At 42.6% G+C, this 19637-nt stretch overlaps 1 protein-coding gene across 1 annotated transcript in view; it reads left to right on the top strand.

The window, feature by feature from the left end:
* Positions 1–562: 562 nt before the first annotated feature.
* Positions 563–19637, top strand: part of IFT43 (intraflagellar transport 43) — a 120974-nt gene continuing 101899 nt past the window's right edge. The window contains exons 1-2 of the mRNA XM_043986802.1: positions 563–686; positions 4458–4544. Of these exons, the coding sequence (XP_043842737.1) occupies positions 633–686; positions 4458–4544 (141 nt within the window). The 5' untranslated portion in view covers positions 563–632. The remainder of the gene's footprint in view (positions 687–4457; positions 4545–19637) is intronic.

Raw genomic sequence — 19637 nt, 5'->3', positions numbered from 1 at the left:
TCCCTTTTCCTCTTCCTTTCTTTCCCCTTTTCCTTTCCTCCACTCCTCTCTTTCCTTTCCCTTCACTCTTTTCCTTTTCATCCCTCTTTCCTTCCTTTCTCCTTCCCTCTTTACTTATTTCCTGTCCTTTTCTCTTCTCTCCTCCTTTCCCTCCTCCCTTCCTTTCCTTTCACTCCTCTCTTTCACCTTCCCTCCTCCCCCTTTCTTTCCCTCTTTCCTCTTTCTTTCTCTTCCTCTCCTTCCTCCTTTCCCTCCTTCCTTCCCTTCTCCTTTTCTTCTCCCTTTTTCTTTCCCTCTTTCCTTTTTCTTCCCTTTCTCTCTTCCTTCTCCTCCCCATTCTCTTTTCACTCCTCCCTTCGCTTCTCATTTTCTGCTTCTCTCCTCTCTTTTTTCTTCTCTCTTTTCTCTTCCTCTTCTCTCCTCCCTTCCTTTCCTTTTCACTCCTCTCTTCCCTTCTCCCTTTTTCATTCTTTCTTCCCTTTCTCCTCCCTCTCTCTCCCTCAGTGGGCAGCCAAGACCCCTGAAAAATCAGCCGCGGTCCCTTTAATAGCTGGTTGGGCAGGGAGAAACCGGTTGCTAGGGACGCGATCAGGGCGCCAGGGCTCCCGGAAGCTACGTCAGCAGCAGTGGCGATGGAGGATGTGTTGGACCTCAGCGAGGAGAAGCGCCGCGGATCGGCCTCTTTAGTGAGGACGGGGCCGGCTGGGGAGGGTTGGGAGGCGGCGGCTCAGCCTCGTACCGGCCGGGTCTTCCCATCCTAGTTCCCCCCTGCTGGGGGAGGAGGGGACGCCGGAGATACCGGACTGGGCCAGCGCCTCTGGCTGAACTTGGGCGTCCGGGCAGGGTCAGGCGGGACCTTTGGGAGGAGTAGAGAACGAGGACCTAGAAGTTGGGGTCCTTAACCTTGACCTTCTTTGTGTCACGGACCCCTGGACAGTCTGGGGAAGCCTGTGGACCCCTTCTCAGAATAAAGTTTTTAACTGCTAAAATAAAATACATAGAATGACAAAGGAAACCATTTATATTACAATAAAAGACCCCCTCTACCCCCCAAAAAACAACAACAGGTTCACAGACTCCCGAAATCTGTCCAAGGACCCCTAACGTAGAAGGAGGAAGCTGGCAGAGTGATGGCCACGAGACCGACCTGAGGCTGAGAGTTGTCACCTTGGGCAAGTCGCTTCCACACCCCAAACCCGAGTTTCTTCATCTGCAAAACTGAGGGGTTTGGAGTAGGGTATCGATTCTCAAACTTTGTGGTCTCAGTACCGCGTTACACTCTCAAAAAGTATTGAGGATGCCCAAAGAGCTTTTGTTTATGTGAGTCATATCTATTGATATTTACTATTTTAACCAACCAAGGCTGATAAAAATTTTAAACTCTTTAAATGCAGGCATTGCATGTTAACATAAACGACATTTTATGAAAAATAACTGTTTTACAAAACAAAACAGATTAGTGAGAACGGCATTGTTTTACATATCTGCATTCTCTTTAATGTCTGGCTTGATAGAAGACACCTAGATTCTGTTATCTGCTTCAGCATTCTATGTGTTGATACAGTTGCAGTATAGAGAAAATCTGGATTCATACAGATAGGTAGTTGGAAAAGATGGAGCATTTTAATAGGTGTGATCCTGGGCAAGTCACTTAACCCCAATTGCCTATCTGCCCCATATCTTAGTATTATTACAAAACATAATTTTGACCTCTTGGAACCCTTAAAAGGTTTTACTGGGGCCACACTTTGAGAATCTCTAGATTTAAAAGGGGATGTTTAGGCCAGCCCAAGAACCGGGGCTGTCCCGCATTAATGGAGGATCTTGTAGTGGTTGGCTTGCTTTAATGAAAACGATATATATTTGTGTATATATGTGCATTTAAATGACACCCCCCAGGCAGCTAGGTGGTTCAGTGGCTAGAGCACTGGAGTCAGGAGGACCTGAGTTCAAATCTAATCTCAGATACTTGACACTAGCTGTGTGACCCTGGGTAAGTCACTTAACCCTTATTGCCCTGCCCCCCCAAAATGACTCCCTCTCCTTCTCAAACTCATCAACAAGGTATTTCCCAGGTTCACCATTTACACAAATCATAAGGGTGAAGCTGCCCCTAAATTAGACTAAATTTGAGGTCTACCCAGTAAAATCAGACACTAATCTCATTTGGCCCAATTTTAGCAATTTCACCTTTTTTTTTTTTTAAACTAGAAAAGTTAATGTAAAGGGCATCCTCTTCCTCCTTTTGTACTGGCTATCACAATTATTTTAAATTAGATTCATCAAAGGGTCGGAGAGTTTTGGCCTAAGGGCAGGTCATTGTATTTCATTGCAAAATCCTCAGTCATAATGAGGGAAGGGAACAAACATTAAATATCAAAGTATTTATTAATCTGTCCCAGGGACTTTATGACTATCCCATTTGATCCTCACAACAACCCTGGGAGGGAGGCACTATTATTATTATTCTTGAAGAAATTGAGGCAAACAGAAGTTAAGTGACTTGTTCATGGTGACACAGCTAATAGCTGAAGCAGGATTTGAAGTCAGGTTTTCCAGACTGCAGCCCTAATAAATAGCCTATATTATGGCCCCAGTGGAAAAATTCAATGGGGGCAGCTAGGTGGTGCAGTGGATAGACCACCAGCCTTGGAGTCAGGAGTACGGGAGTTCAAATCTGGCCTCAGACACTTGACACTTACTAGCTGTGTGATCCTGGGCAAGTCACTTAACCCCAATTGCCTAAAAAAAAAAAGATTCAATGGTATCCAGTGGCTTCCAAAATATGCATATTAGATGTGACATACATTTTCCTTGTCTCACCAACTAACTGAATTGTAATGGTAGGAGATTTGATGTGCCTTGCGCATTAATGGTGGTGAATTTTCCACCAAAGGTTATCATCAAGAGTTTGTGATGTAACTAAGTAATATCACCTTGGAGTTATACCAGGTCTTCATAAAACATAAAGTCTTTATGCAGTTTTAAACTTGAGTACCTAGGATGAACATCTATTAAAAAAAATTGTAAAGAGCATTTAAGAACAAATTTATTGGATCAAAAAAATTGGTGGGGGGAGGGTCTCTGGGTGAGGAAACTGAATCAGTGAAGAGCGGTAACTGTTCTGAATCTTCTAGGCTTAGAGGAGTGTTGGCAGAGAACACCGAGAATTTAAGTAACTTGTCTAGGGTCACACAGCCAGTTTATCTCAGAGGCAGGACATGAACCAAGGTCTTCCTGACTCCCAGGTCAGCCATATGTTTGTATCATTAAAAAGTGCATTGAAATTTAGGATAACCATACTATTTTTTACCTGGTATGTTGTTATTTTAGGTCTTGAGAAAAACAGAAAAGCTTAGGGTTTTTAAATGATGCAAAAACCTTCTTCAGATCCCACCCTGGGGGCGGCTAGGTGGTGCAGTGGATAAAGCACTGGCCCTGGATTCAGGAGTACCTGAGTTCAAATCTGGCCTCAGACACTTGACACTTACTAGCTGTGTGACCCTGGGCAAGTCACTTAACCCCCATTGCCCTGCAAAAACAAAACAAAACAAAACAAAAAGATCCCACCTAACTCTCCAGAATTCAGTACTTCGTACAAATTTTGTCTGACTCAGCCAAGTTTGGTTTAGGACATCCAAAACAAGCTCTAGGGTACTGAGGCTCAAAAAGCAACTCTGGGAAACACCTGCAAATGTCAGATTTGATGACCCAGAAATGAAAATGTCCCCCACCTCAAACTGGGTTGTCTCAAAATTCTTTTTTTTTTTTTTTTGGTGAGGCAATTGGGGTTAAGTGACTTGCCTAGGGTCACACAGCTAGTAAGTATTGTGTCTGAATCCAGATTTGAACTCGGGTCCTCCTGAATCCAGGGCCGGTGCACTGCACCACCTAGCTGCCCCCTCAAAATTCTTAAAAGAATCTCCCTTGGCTGATGTCTCTAAATGCACATTGAAATAGGGTACAAGTCAAAACAGTTGCCATCTGTGTTTCTCTGGTGTCGGCTGCCACAAAATCTAGGAAACCTGTTTTCCAACAATATTTTGGTAACTATACTCATGCCAAGTTGCAGCTTAGAAATCCGGTTTCCTGAAAACCCTGCAGTTAGATGTGGAGTCCTCCATCTCTTTTCCCTAAGTTGTGCTATGAGATCATAGTCCACCCTAGAAATTGTGATTCTGGATTTAGTAGAGGCTAGCTTCTAGTCTTTGTGACTTTGGGGGTAAAGCTCACGAGAATGAATTGCTTTTCTGCTCTGCCACAGAATGTACCCAAGTTGCTTATTTTAAGGATATGCAAAACCTGCCAAAGCTATTCAGATTATATCTTTCTTCCCTTGTGAAAATTCAGTCTTCACAACCATTTCCAGATTCCTCACTGTACACTATAGTCATTATGAAAGTAACTGACACCAGTGTCCTCTCTGTCTTTTTTTTTTTTTTTTTTTTGTCTAACAGGGAGCAAAAATGGGTCGACGAGCTCACCAGGAATCACCTCAATCAGAGAATCAGCTTGCCAATAAAAATTCTTCTTTGCCCGGAGAGGTAGGTACCTGGAGAACAAGCCAATCGAATTTCAGGGCCGAAAGGGACCTTCGGAGATCGCCTCAGGAAGGAACTTACCTGTGCATTGAATGTTGCACAGCTCATCAGGGGCAGGATGAGGATTCAAACTCAGGCTTCCTAATTTACTTTCTGGTGCTTCCTTTGTTCCTGCCGTTGGAGCCCTTAGGATTTTGTATAAAAACATCCTGTAGGGGTTTCCTGGTGTCTTGCTCCCATATCTTGCTTTGGCCATTCCTGTCTTAGATACTTGACTTCTGAGCAGGAAGTGGCAGAACACTGGAAACTCTATGAGGGCAAGGACTGTGTTTGAACTAACCTCTGGGTCTCTGAGCACCCAGCATAGTGCTCTGTCCATGGTAGTTGCTTGTTTAACAAACATCTGTTGACTCGAATTGAGGTTGAATTGATTTGTTTCTGCTTCATGCCCATCATCTATTGACATATTATCCACCCTGGGCAATGGGCCCATCTCTTCTCTCTCTCTTTTTTTGGGGGTGGGGTGGGAGCTTGGAGGGAGACAGATTTGAGCTCAGGTCCTCCTGACTTGAGGGCCTATCTACTCTATCTACTGAATCACCTACCTGGCTCCCTCTCTTATTTTTTTTGCGGGGCAATTGGGGTTAAGTGACTTGCCCAGGGTCACACAGCTAGTAAGTATTAAGTGTCTGAGGCCGGATTTGAACTCAGGTACTCCTGAATCCAGGGCCGGTGCTCTATCCACTGTGCCATCTAGCTGCCCCCTCCCTCTCTTATTGATTCTCATTTCCAATGTAACTTTTTTTTTTTTAAGTGCTTCCTGTTGTCTGTTACCAATGCAATAAACATGTATTAAGTTTCTAATTGGGGAAGCTAGGTGGCAGAGTGGATAGAGTACTAGGCCTGGAGTTAGGAAGACCTGAGTTCAAATCTGGCCTCAGATACTTACTAGCTGTATGACCTTGGGCAAACCACTTCACCCTGTTTGCCCCAGTTTCCTCATCTGTAAAATGAGCTGGAGAAGGAAATGGCAAACCACTCTAGTATCTTTGCCAAGAAAACCTCAAATGGGGTCATGAAGAGTCAGACATAACTGAAACAACTGAAACACAGAAATAACAAACACCTAATATGTTCAAGGCATTTTGCTCAAGGGTACCAAGAACAAACTTGAACAGTAACTGCCCTAAAGGAGCTTATTCGTAGTTTGCATCCCACTTATCTTTAATATTTTTACTAGTCTCAACTCATTCCATGTGGGTTCTTAGTCTTCTGAATGCTTATCTTTTTTATAAAATAAAAATAAAAATTATAAAAAATATTTTATATTCTCTTATAACCCTCTTTCTCTTGCCTCCCAGGGAGCCATTACTTATCACAAAGAAAAATTTTTTTTAAAAGACAGAAAAAGAAGAAGAGAAAAAACATCAAAACTACATTGAAGTGGGGCAGCTAGGTGGCGCAGTGGATAGAGCACCGGCCTTGGAGTCAGGAGTACCTGAGTTCAAATCCGGCCTCAGACACTTAACACTTACTAGCTGTGTGACCCTGGGCAAGTCACTTAACCCCAATTGCCTCACTAAAAAAAAAAAAACAAAAAAACAAAAAACTACATTGAATAAGGTTCACATTGGATGCTTCATTCCACACAATAGACCCTCCATCCACACCTGCTGTTTTGTCAAAGGAGGGAGCAGAAATGTCTTCTCATATTTATTCCTGTTAGGATTTCATTTTTTTTGAGGGACTCTTACCCCTCTTGAGTCATCTACCCTCTTTGGCCGCCTTCTATAGTACTGTTTGCCCCTATTCTTAGGACCCTTGACTCACTGAGCCTGGAGTTGGAGGTATTGGACCTTGCTTTCCTTTACTGCTTGGAGACCCTCCCCCGGCATCATCAAGTATACAGTTTCTTCTCCTGTGAGCTAGCATTCACCCATCCATATAATCCTGTCCAGATTCTTGCTGACCTCTACTAGTCTCAGGATCACTCTCCATTCTTTTTTTTTTAACAATCAATTTATTATCTATTTATTTTTAAGATAAATTTTTAAAAAAATCAAGTTTAGAATTCTTTCCCTCCTTTCCACTCCTTCCCAACCCATTGAGAAGGCAAGCAAATGATATAAATTTCACATAAGAAATCATGCAGAATATTTCCATATTAGTCATGTTACAAAAAAAGCAAGGAAAAAGTGAAAAAATTATACTTCAATCTGCATTCAGAATTGATCAGTTCTCTCTCTGGAGGTGGAAAATGGTCTTTCATTATGAGACCTTCTGAATTGTCTTGGGTCATTGTCTTGATCAGAGGAGCTGATTCCTTCACAGTTGATTATTGTACAACAATGCTATGTACGATGTTCTTCTGGTTCTGCTCACTTCACTTTGTATCAGTTCATGTAAGCCTTTCTTGGTTTTTCTGAAAGCATCCTGCTCATCCTCTCTTTTTTCTTTCTTTTTTTTTTTTGTAAGGCAATGGGGGTTAAGTGACTTGCCCAGGGTCACACAGCTAGTGAGTGTCAACTTTCTGAGGCCGGATTTGAACTCAGGTACTCCTGAATTCAGGGCCGGTGCTCTATCCACTGCGCCACCTAGCTGCCCCCTCATCCTTTCTTATAGCACAATAGTAGCCTATTACAATGATATACCACAACTTGTTCAGCCATTCTGCAACTCCTGGGCATCCCCTCAGTTTCCAGTTCTTTGCCACTACAAAAGAGCTGCTATCAATATTTTTGTACAAATACGTCCTTTTCCTTTTTATCTGATCTCTTTGTGATATGGACTTAGTCTCCATCCCTTTTCAAAGAGTTCAGTACTCTGAATCTCAAAGGTAATGTATGATTTTCACCTATCCTCTTCTTCCTCCCTGAGGGCCTCACTGGATCAAAGCTTTAGAGCTGGAAGTGATTATAAGAAGGCATCTGGTCTAACCTCCTCATTTTATAGCGGCAGAAACTTGGGACCAGTGACTTGCTGAAAGTCACACAGGCAGTGGCCAGCCAGGATATGAACCCAAGTGCTCTGATTCCCAATCCATCACTCTTTCCACTGCACTGTATTGTTGGTGGTCAACACTGTGCCAAAGGCCCTTTCCTTGTGTCCTTAATCCCAATCTCTTTTAGGAGTTTTTATATGTCATCAACCACTCTCATCTTTAGTCCTTATCTCTGGAATCTCTTTCTGTCCCAAAAGATGCTTTAGTCCCCATGATTCTCAAAAAAAAAACCTGTAACTAGGGCAGCTAGGTGGCGCAGTGGATAGAGCACCGGCCCTGGAGTCAGGAGTACCTGAGTTCAAATCCGGCCTCAGACACTTAACACTTACTAGCTGTGTGACCCTGGGCAAGTCACTTAACCCCATTTGCCTCACTAATAAAAAACAAAAAACAAAAAACAAAAAAAACCCGTAACTTAATCATAGTTTCACTTAAAGTTATCCTGCCTCTACTCCCTTTGTCTGTCAGATAGCTATAGTCATGTACACACATAGCCTTTACTCACTCACCACCTCCTTCCTGCCCTCAGTCCTCTCTTTTTTTTGGGAGGCAGTTGGGGTTAAATGAGTTGCCTGGGGTCATATAGCTGGTAAGTGCCTGAGGCAGGATTTGAACTCAGGTCCTCCTGACTCCAGGCCTGGTGCTCTATCCACTGCCCCTTATTTCTCAGCCTTTGTAGTCCCAAGTGTGAACCATACAACTAAGGGTACTCAGGGTACTCCCTCAGTGATCACCAGAGATCTCTTCATTGCTCTCTGATGACCTCTTAGTCTAGCTTCAAATAACTCACAAATCTCTCTCTCTCTCTCTCTCTTTCTCTCTCTCTCTCTCTCTCTCTCTATATATATATATATATATACACATATATACATGCATATATACACACATACATACATACATATATATCTATATATGTATAGATAGATATAGATATAGATATATAGATATCTTGAGCCCCAATCTTTGGAATTCCATTTAAACAGCACTAACTTCTGGTTGGATGTTTCTACCCATCTTAGCATCTCCAGAATGTAATTCATTATATTCTTCCCCTAATCTCCACTTCCCCACTTCCAACTTTCCTATTTCTTCTGAGGGTGCCGCAATCCTTCCAGTCACTCAGGGTCTCAGTTTCCGTGTTTTTACTCTCCTTCACTGCTTATCCAGTTGTCAAGTTCTATCCCCCCATATTTGTGCTCTCTCTACTCATGCAGCTACTACTCTAGTTTAAGCTTTCATCACCTCTTACCTGGGCTACTGTAATAGCCTACTAAAGGATCCCCTGCCTCCAATTCTCTCTCCAGGAAGCTGCTCAAACCTTCCAAAAGAGGAGGTCTGACCAGGCCATTCTGTTGCTCAAAAACCTTCAATGGCTCCCTGTTGCTTCTCGAATTACAATTACAAACTCCTCAGCATAACACTGAAGGCTTTCCATCTGGCTCCAACCTATCTTTTCAGACTTATTTCACATCATTTCCCTTTACTTACTTTTTCCTCTTCTGGCCAAACTGTACTCCTAGCTATTCCTGAAAATTGGTCCTACAGGTTTGGTCTCTATTTGCCACAAGCCATCCTCTGTACCTGGGAATGCACTCCCTCATCTCTCTGCCTTTCAGGAATCTGATCTTCCTTCATCGCCAACTTTGAACTCTTCCCCATTTTCCCTCCTTGCCAGTGTCCTTTCCCTTAAATTATGCTTATAATGAATATATTGCCATTGCCCAATAGAATGTAAGTTTTTTGAGGGCGTGGGATTATATCAGTCTTGTCTTTGTATTCTCAGCATCCAGAACGGTGTTTACTCATTTTAGGCACTTCAGAAATGTTTTTTGAATCGAATTGAATTTTCATCTCAGATCATGCAATCATAGCTACTGTTTCCCTGAATTGGCTCTCATGAAATCTGGGAGGCATGTTCTACTATCCCCAGTTTTCCTCTCAGTGGTTGTTGCTAGCTCTAAGATGACATCTTAAGGTCATCTTCTTGGGATTGTTTGTTTGTTTTGCGGGGCAATGAGGGTTAAGTGACTTGCCCAGGGTCACATAGCTAGTGTCAAGTGTCTGAGGCTGGATTTGAACTCAGGTCCTCCTGAATCCAGGGCCGGTGCTTTATCCACTGCGCCACCTAGCTGCCCCACTATCTTCTTTAGTAGAGGGTTATTCCTGCCTGGAAATTCTCCACATGAGACAGTGTGGTCTAGTGGAAAGGCTCCTGAACTTGCAGTAACTAGATTAGAATTTGGGTCCTAATTTGCCACTTGAGCTCCATGTGACCTCAGCTAAGTTAACTCTCTAATCCTCAGTTTCCTCATCTGTGCAATGGAGCAGTTGGAGTAAATGACCTCTGAGACATCTTTAAGCTATGACCCCATAGCTTCTTGTGCAGGTATGGGCTTGACTTCGACATCTCTTCCAACTTTTAGATTCTCTACCTCTTTCTTGGATTCCAGGATTTCTTCTATCAGTGGTGTTCTGGTAAATATTTAACAACCAGCTCTCCAGAAAAAAAAAAAAAGTGTGCATGACACAATTTTAAGTTTAATCTGCATCCTTACCATTTTTTCTATCACTTTCTCAATTCTATGCAATTAAGTAAACAATAAGTTAAGCCCTGATTTGTAGAATTTACTATTTTCAAGTGTAAATGCGCACATAAAAATTTAACAATTGACTCTCAAGAGCTGGTTCAAGTTGACTCGAGCACATCTTTGTTGTTTGGTCATGCCCAACTTCTTATGATCCCATGGTCCAGATTGTCCATGGGGTTTTCTTGGCAAAGATACTAGAGTGGTTTGCCATTTCCTTCTCCAGTCTATTAAGGCAAACATAGATTAAATGACTTGCCCAGGGTCACACAGCTAGTAAGTGTCTGAGGCTGGATTTGAACTCAGGTCTTCCTTACTCCAAGCCCAGTGCTATATTCACTGAACCTAACTGTCTCATCTTTTCACTTCTACCTATCCCTTTCCTCTATGCCAAAACTTAAACTGTGGGTCATGACCTCATATGGGGTCACGTAACTGAATGTGGGGGGTCATGATATATTTCTTAGTAGATGTTTGATTGTATACCTATTTTATATACCTATATATCTGGGGTCACATAAAAATCTCTTGGGTGAAGAGGGGTCCTGAGTGGAAAAAGTTTAAGCGACCCTGTTCTATACAAAGCTCTTGAACTGGCTAAACCTAAGAAATAGGAAAGTTTGGAGCATAAAATTCTTTTCATATAGTAAAAACAAACAAACAAGCAACAAAACACTGGAGATGGATCTTTCCATTGGGGGTTCCTGCTTCCTGTGAAGCATTGCAGTGCTCCTAAAATGAGATGATCTTAGAGACAAATGGAGCAATTGCCCAGTGTGGTCATCTCTATTTTCTATACTCTTCCATGGAGGCAAAGATGGAACTAGGCCTACTATGCTGGATACTTTGCCTACTGGTCTTTCATGATGGGAGTGGCATCCATTATGAGACATGGTCATCACAGTATAATTCTGCCCCATGTCTCATATGGTAGCATGATGTTTACAACCTTGGGCAATATACTTCAGAAGGAATCTCTGTTAGTAGGGAAGTATGTATGGGGTAGTATATATAAATAAATGACTGTGACTTTCAAGCCTCAATTTCTGCATCATTAAAAGGGAGATCACAATATTAGCATTTATTAATCTATAACACTATTATAAGGACTAACTGCGACAACATATATGAAGCATGTTAGAATGATTAAAAACCAAATAAATTATTATTTGTGTGATGTTGGGTGACTTGGAATAATATAAGAGAGCTGCATGCTATAGAGCAGGGTTTCTTTTGAACAGAGGCAGCTAGATGACTCGCTGGGTAGAGTACTGGCCCTGGAGTCAGGAAGACCTGAATTCAAATCTAGCCTCAGTCACTTACTAGGGCAAGTCACTTAACCTCTGTCTGCCTCAGTTTTCCCGACTATAAAATGTAGATCATAATAGCAGCTACCTCTCAGGATTGTTGTGAGGATCGAGTGAGATAATATTTGTAAAGTTCTTAGCATAGTAGTTGAATGTTTTTCAGTTATTTCAGTCGGGTTCTACTCTTGGTGATCCCATTTGGGATTGTCTTGGTAAGGATACTAGAGTGATTTGCCATTTCCTTCTCCAGATCACTTTACAGATGAGAAAACTGAGGCAAAAAGGGTGAAGTGACTTGCCCAGGGTCACACAGCTAGTAAGTGTCTGAGGCCAGATTTGAACTCAGGAAGATGAGTCTTTCTGACTCCAGGCCTGGCACTCTATCTACTCTGCCACTTGGCTGCCCTCTGACACGTGGTAGGCACTTAATAATAAATGCTTATTCCTTTCCCTGTTATCATTTAATTCTGAGCACTTACAATTATGCACTGTACAGAGTAGGTCTTTAATAAATGTTTGTTGAATAAAAGTAAAAGTGTTAGAGCCTGTTGTTTGACCCAGAGCATCTTGAACTGAAAGGAGAGCCTGACCTAGTCCTTCCCCAGAGCCAATCACCTTCTAGAGACTGAGGATGAGGGATCATTTGCCCAGATATTTGCCAGTAAGTCTTAGCTTCCAGTTGTAGGCATGCAGGCACTGCTTGCTTAGCTGTGGCACTTCTGGGTTTGGCTAACAGGATTCGCTGCCACTGTTTCTATGTCGCACTCACATCATAAGAGCAAATTGAATTAATTCATTTGTTTATTCAATAACCATTTGTATTAAATTCCTAAGGTGAGTGAAACACTATGCTTGCTCACTGAGCCCATGCACACTGGCTAGAGAGGAGTAACTTTAAGTACTTTAAGCATCAGACTCAGAAAGTTTGATGTCTTTGTTCAGGGTTCATTCACTTTCTGGAATGACTGGGGCCCCAGGAATATTTAACTCTCTAACTTGGGCCTCTGCGTGCTAAGGGTGGCTAAGTGATTAACGTAACAGGTAAAAACTCCGATCTCAATTCCTTCTCTTCCTGGGTTAATTCAGGTCTAAAGCCGTATGGGCAGCCTCCCACACACTTGGCTGCTCTCTCTGCTGTGTGGGTCCGTTTTCCCCGTTTTTCCTTCTAAAATTAGATGCTGAGACTTGTGTGTGTGCCCATTTGCATTCCATTTCTGAATTTATTACTTTATACGTTTATTTTTACCCTCTTGCTGACCACATTCTAGGATGAAGGTAGAATAGGTAAATGTGTGAAAGAGGGAATTTTAGGTAGGCAGTTGCTGCTCTGGAGTCAACCAGCAGTCTCTTCTAACAAGTAGCTTGCCTTTGCAAGAGTCTTTGGGTAATTAGTCATTTTATGACTAATGCTGACATTTTAATAAGAGAGGTCAGTGGCACTCTCAAATGCCAAGGACCTTCTCTAAACTTTCACAAGAGTTTTCCAGCTCCTGATCAGGACATTACAGTGCTCCCGGTGTGTCTGTCATTCAAAGGATTCCCTTGAGATTCTCTGTGGAAGGGAGGAGGAGGAGGAGGAGGTAAGGGACGGTAAGGTGACTTTGGGGAAATACAGAGCTCTTCAATAGGGAACAATGGTAGTAAGAGGTAAGTTGAGTTATTTATTAAGCACCTGCTAGGTGCCAGGCACTCTGGGAATACAAAGAAAGCCAAAACACAGTCCCTGACCCCAAGGAGCTTCCAGTCTAATGGGAAAGACAGCAAGCAAGCTACAATGTATGAAAAAGAAATAGAGGATAAATACAGGACGAAAAAGATAAATACAGGAGTTCTTCAACAGAGGGAGAGTCCTGGCATAAAGCGGGATTGGGATAGTCTCTTTGAAGAAGGTGGCATGTCAGTTGGGATTTGAAGGAAGGCAAGGAAGCCAGAGATAAGGAGGGAGGAAAAAAAAGAAATAATAAAGAATAGAAGATTTCTTTTGAATTTTTTCCCTCCTGTCCAAATCTCACAGAAGGCCAGTAAGGAACAACATAATTCTGAGGTTTACAAGTCCAGTGTGGGGAGCTTTGGTGGAATTCCAGTTCCATCAGGAATGTCCTCCGTATGATAATGATGCATTTGGACCACCCATTCCATGTGCTGAAAATGCATATCTCAATGTGTTGAAAGTCTTACGGACTCAGCTTAGGGGCCACCTCCTCCCTGAAGCCATCTCTCATCTCCACTGTTGAATGTGGTTCAAGTCCTTTGCCCCTCCTCCCCTATCTCTCATCACTCACTCCTGTCAACTTATTCCAAATAGTATTATAGTAATCTATGCAGTAAAAGCACATTGAGTACAGGGATTATGGCTTGTTTATTTTTTTTTCATCTTTCGGTTCTGAGCATCTAACACAGTACTTTGTATATAGTAGGCCCTTAATACAGACAGGTTAGTCATGTATCAAGGATGTAAAGAGTAAGAAGGATGACAGGTTAGTCATCTTTCTCACTCTTGGAAATTGGCTTAATTTTCACATGTCACCAGTGGTTTTTTCTAGAATGGTTGCTTAGGATTACTGTCTAAATGATTTGGGTGATATTTTGCCCTGTAGTTAGGATTTGGACAAATGGTGAAAAGGTGGGATTTTTTTTTAAATTGAGGATAAAAGTAAAGAATTATTTTCTGTAGGTTAAAAATATTTATTTTTCTCATCACTTTTTAAATTAAAATTTGTTGTTCTTGAGTCACTTCAGTCGTGTCTGACTCTTTGTGATTCCATTTGGGGTTCTCTTGGCAAAGACAATGGAGTGGTTTGCCATTTCCTTTTCCAGCTCATTTTACAGATGAGGAAACTGAGGCAAACAGGGTTAGGTGACTTGCCCAGGGTCACACAGCTAGTAAGTGTCTGAGACCAGATTAAAACTCAGGAAGATGAGTCTTTCATGACTTCAGGCTTGGCACTTTATCCACTCTGCCACCTAGCTAACTGCCTTTTAAATTTGAGGGGAGTCTGATGAAAAGAAAACTGTGTGTTAGGGTGCTTGATTGAGTTGCCTGTATGAATTCAGTTGTGTATCTTCTCTTCTCTGTCAGTGACCACTAAGGATTTTCTGCCCTGTTGTTCGGTTGAGCTATGGCTAAACTCTTCACCCTCTCTATAGAGATGTTTTAGATCATTAGAACTGCTCTTTCTCCTCTATCATTTTGGTAATTCTGTCATTGTAAGATGGAAAGAATTCAGAGCTTTAATTTCACTAGATCTAACAGTTTCAGAAAATGGAAAACCATGTCATTTTCCTAGCCCTGGTCTAGAATGTGCTGCCAGCACCGAATGAGAGATTTTATGACTCCAGTGTCTCGCCACCCTGCAGAATGGCATGCCCTTCTCCATTTGGGTTTTGTTCTTCCATTGGCTCTTCAAGTTGGCAGTGTCATCCGTGACTATCCCACTGGAGATTCTCTCGACTCGTTTTTTGCCATGTGCCCAATGGGTCAGTTTCTCTAGCGAGAGGGGCCCGTGGTGTTAAAACTGGGCTCCTCTGCTCCAGCCTCTTCCTGATATAGCAGGTTATTGCTTTCACCATCAATGCGGCTTAAACCTGTTACTATTTTTTTTTTTTTTTGGTGAGGCAATTGGGGTTAAGTGACTTGCCCAGAGTCACACAGCCAGTAAGTGTTAAGTGTCTGAGGCCGAATTTGAACTCAGGTCCTCCTGACTCCAGGGCCGGTGCTCTATCCACTGCGCCACCTAGCTGCCCCCAAACCTGTTACTATTAATGTTGAGTTTTAGGCAGACTCTACAGGAGTCTGTTACTGGAGAAATGTGTCTGGGGTTCAATGACAACCCAGTAGATTGGCAGATCCAGTTCAGTGCTCTACTAAACATCACCATGGGACTTTTCAACTCTTGGCTTAGCTTTAAGTTGTTGTTTCCTGTTTTGTTTTTTTGTTTTTTGTTTTTTGTTTTTAATTTTTTTTTTTTTAGTGAGGCAACTGGGGTTAAGTGACTTGCCCAGGGTCACACAGCTAGTAAGTGTTAAGTGTCTGAGGCCGGATCTGAACTCAGGTACTCCTGACTCCAGAGCCGGTGCTCTATCCACTGCGCCATCTAGCTGCCCCCTTGTTTTGTTTTTAAAAGACTGTTTTGCCAAGTCTGGAAGTGCAGGAGTTAATTGAGGGCTGGATCCCACTCTGATTGGCACAGGAACTTCAACCTGTTCTGTTTCCCACCTTAGACCAGTTTTTGTTTTGTTTTGTTTTGTTTTGTTTTGTTTTGTTTTGGTTTTGTTTTTTGTGGGGCAATTGGGGTTAAGTGACTTGCTCAGGGTCACACAGCTAGTAAGTGTTAAGTGTCTGAGGCCAGATTTGAACTCAGGTCCTCCTGAATCCAGGGCCGGTGCTCTATCCACTGTGCCACCTAGCTACCCCCACCTTGGACCAGTTTTGTGATGTGGTGGTCCTTAGTTCCCAAGGCTTACCATATCAATGCTGAATCTAGGGTGGATACCCAATGGACTAAGCCCACTGCAGCTCAAAACTCCTGATCTGCTGGCCTCAGCCTTCCTTCCCAGCGGCTGTGATGCAGGTGTGGGTCACCTTGCCTGGTTTAACTTTAGTTTCGTGGATTATTTTCCTGGCACTCCATCTGAGGAAAGTGTTTTGGAAAACACGTGGAGACATTATGTGTAATTACACCTGAACCTCTTTGGAGTAGAATGATATTTTCTCCCTTTGCTCTTCCAGTTGCCTGGAGAAGCGCTAGTCACAGCTGTTCTCTTGTTCTATCCCCCCCTCCCCCCCAAATCCCTCTTCCATCTCCTCACCCTTCCTCCTGGGACTGCTGAATTGAGAGTTAGCCAAATTCTCTAGAAGGAATCTGAGAAATGCTGCTGGACTCATGTTCCCAAATTAGGCCAACTTCCTCATCTGGAAGCAGCCTCATCAGCCCTGAGCTCCTCTGGTGCCTTGCATTACGTCTCTCCCTCCCTCCCCGTTTTCTGACTGGCCTGCCAGCAGGGCAGTTATTTTTGGCCCAATAGGGTTATCTGCTGACCCTTTTTGGTGATATTTTTCCTTTTTCTCACAAAAAATAGCCCTCCCCATTGGTCACATTTTTCAGCCTTTTTCGTAGACCCTGCTCCAAGCGGCCGGAGTGGATGAAGGCTGATACCATCATTTCAAAAGGATACTGGGAATTCAGTGTGGAATTGTTCATTAAAAAAAATGCGTTTTCCACACTTTATGTCATGCTTTGCATGTTTCAGCTTTGAACCCTCTGTTTGGGTGCAGAGATGTACAATACTGTCCTATCCCAGGGGTTTGCAGATGTGTGGGAGGGAATGTGGTCTATGGGTTAGAGCATGGAACTTGAAATCAACACGTAGGAATTCTCTTTCTAGCTATGGCTCTGGTTTTCCAGTATTCCTTTGTGACTAATTCTTCCCAGTCTCTGCTATAGTTTCCCTCTCTATAAAATAGGAAGCAACACTTTTTAATCTCAATGCAGATGTTGGGGCTCACAACATGACTAATATGGTAATAGGTTTTGCCTGATTGAACATGTATAACCTATAACAAATTGCTTACTGTCTCAAGGAGAGGGGAGATGAAGGAAGGAGGAAGGGAAGGAGAAAATTCAGAACTCAAAATTTTAAAAAATTGTTAAAATTTTTCTCTATATATAATTGAGGAAAAATAACATATTTAAAAGAAAATAAAGTTAGTGCTCAAAGGATGCTTTAAAATCCTCACAGGTAGAAAGTACTATTATTCTTTTTATATGATCTTAACACTATAAAAGGTTAAAAAAAACAAAACCCAGTTATTCACAGGAGTTGGAATTGGGTTAAATTGGCCCACTGGAAAAGTGAAATTCATAGTAGTCCCCTCCTGCCTCTACCATTGACCTCTTCCTCTACTCCCTTAAATTCTGTTAGAGGTTGACATCCTTTTGTTTTTTGGGTTTTGGTTTTTTTTTTGCAGGTCAGTGAAGGTTAAGTGGCCAGCTAGTTAAGTGTCAAGTGTCTGAGGCTGAATTTGAACTCAGGTCCTCCTGAATCCAAGGCCAGTGCTTTATCCACTGCGCCACCTAACTGCCCCCTGGTTGGCATCCTTTTTTTTTTTGGTAGGGCAATGAGGGTTAAGTGACTTGCCCAGGGTCACACAACTAGTAAGTGTCAAGTGTCCGAGGTCATATTTGAACTCGTGTCTTCCTGAATCCAAGGCTGGTGCTTTATCCACTGCACCACCTAGCTGCCCCCTGGTTGGTATTCTTTTAACAGTAGGGTGTTACAGTTGGTGGCCCATGTTTTTCTGGCTTGCAAAAGGTAAATGGTGGAAGGTGGCATGCTTGAGAGTGACTACATTGAATCCTGAGAATCAGAGGTGGGGAAAATGAGTGCACTGACCTTGGAGATTAGGGATAATGCTGTTGTGTGTGTCTCTGAGGTCATGCTTGTGGACCATGGTAGTGGAGGCTGGGAAGTCCTATTGAAAGTTAGCCCCCGGGGGCAGTTAGGTGGCACAGTGGATAAAGCACCAACCCCGGATTCAGGAGGACCCGAGTTCAAATCCAGCCTCAGACACTTGACACTTACTAGCTGTGTGACCCTGGGCAAGTCACTTAACCCCAATTGCAAGTCACTTAACCCTCATTGCCCCACAAAAAAAAAAAAAGGGAAAAAAAAGAAAGTTAGCCCTCATGCTATCTTTGGTACACAGACCATTGCTAACCTTTTTTTACTATGTTCTTGTTATAACTAATTCGATGTGGATGAATAAGTGAATTAAAAACCTTACTAGGATCTTACTATGCATCAAGCACTGTGTAGGGCTAAAGATATAAATACAAAATTCAGACATTTTCCACCTTTGAGAAGTTTTCATTCTAATGGTGCCAGGGTGGGTGGTGAGGTCCACATAGGAAGATTTAGCTACAGGGCAAATGTCAAAATCCTGAGGTCTTTATGGTGTACTATAGGCAATGCCCAGGGGACCAGAGGGCACAATGGCAAGTTGGAAGGCAAGGCGCAAAGGCAGGGTAAGATGGCAGGATGGAGAGCAAAGTCTGGCTATCTGACGAATTCAGTGGAAGGGTGATGCTAAGGCCTACTGGTCTAGAGGGGGCCGAATCAGGGGAAATGATAAGTCCAGTAGGGTCTGGAGGCTGATTATCATAAACAAATCATTGTAGTTAGAGACTCCCAGCTCATTGAGGTCGTTCACTATGACTTGGACCCATTCCACTAGCCATGTTCACAGATCATATAACCTAAAGGCTAGACATATTTAACAATGCAACTTTGCCGTCAGTGCTCTGTTATCATCATACTTATTCTGTGTGTGTTTTTTCTGTGCTCTACTGGTTAGTGTAAAAAAATTGTGATGCTCTAATATTGTCTGCATCTTGACATTTTCCCCAAACCCCATTTTTGTTGATTGGGTCAGTAGCTTGGATTTGCCATAAATAAGCATGAACTTAGTTGGTCCTACCCGTTCCTAACTCCTCCACTCAAGTTCTCCCCTGGTGCTTCATCATGGTGTAGAGGTGACCTTGACTTCTCAAAACACAAGACAGTGAATCACCAAGCTTGAATGGCTTCCAGCATGGGCCAGTGATGGGCCTTTTAGTCATTATTAGAGGGTGGACCACTCCAGGAGTTGTGTTCTGAATTGGTAGAGTTGTACTGAGATCCAGGAAATCATAGATGTTCCTAAAGGTAGGCAGTGCACTGAGACTGGAGTTAGGAAGGACTGAGTTCAAATCCAGTCCCACATATTAGTTTATAAGGTTGTTGTGAGGATGAAATAAGATAATTATTTGTAAAAGCATTTAGCAAAATGTCTGGTACATAGTAGGCACTATATAAATGCTTATTGCCTTCACCCTTTCTTTCCTCTAAGTGACTCTGAAGATGGATAGTTATGCTATAAACTGAAGGGAACTCAATCCCTAGTAAACACTCTACTCTGAAAATAACTTGACCAGAGGTCCATAGACTTGAGGTCCATAGGATCATAGATTTAGAGGCACAGGGGGACCTTAGATATTATTTAACCCTGCCTACTAGGTGGTGCAGTGCAGTGGATAGAGTGCTGGGCCTGGAGTCAGGAAGACTCATTTTCCTGAGTTCAAATCTGGCCTTAGACACTTACTAGCTGGGTGACCCTGGGCAAATCACTTGAGCTTGTTTGCCTCAGTTTCTTCATCTGTAAAGT

The sequence above is a fragment of the Dromiciops gliroides genome, chromosome 2 (assembly GCF_019393635.1).
Source record: "Dromiciops gliroides isolate mDroGli1 chromosome 2, mDroGli1.pri, whole genome shotgun sequence".
In the NCBI taxonomy this organism is placed as follows: domain Eukaryota; kingdom Metazoa; phylum Chordata; class Mammalia; order Microbiotheria; family Microbiotheriidae; genus Dromiciops; species Dromiciops gliroides.
Note: the sequence above shows the minus strand (reverse complement) of the source record. Positions and strands in the feature narration are given on the sequence as shown.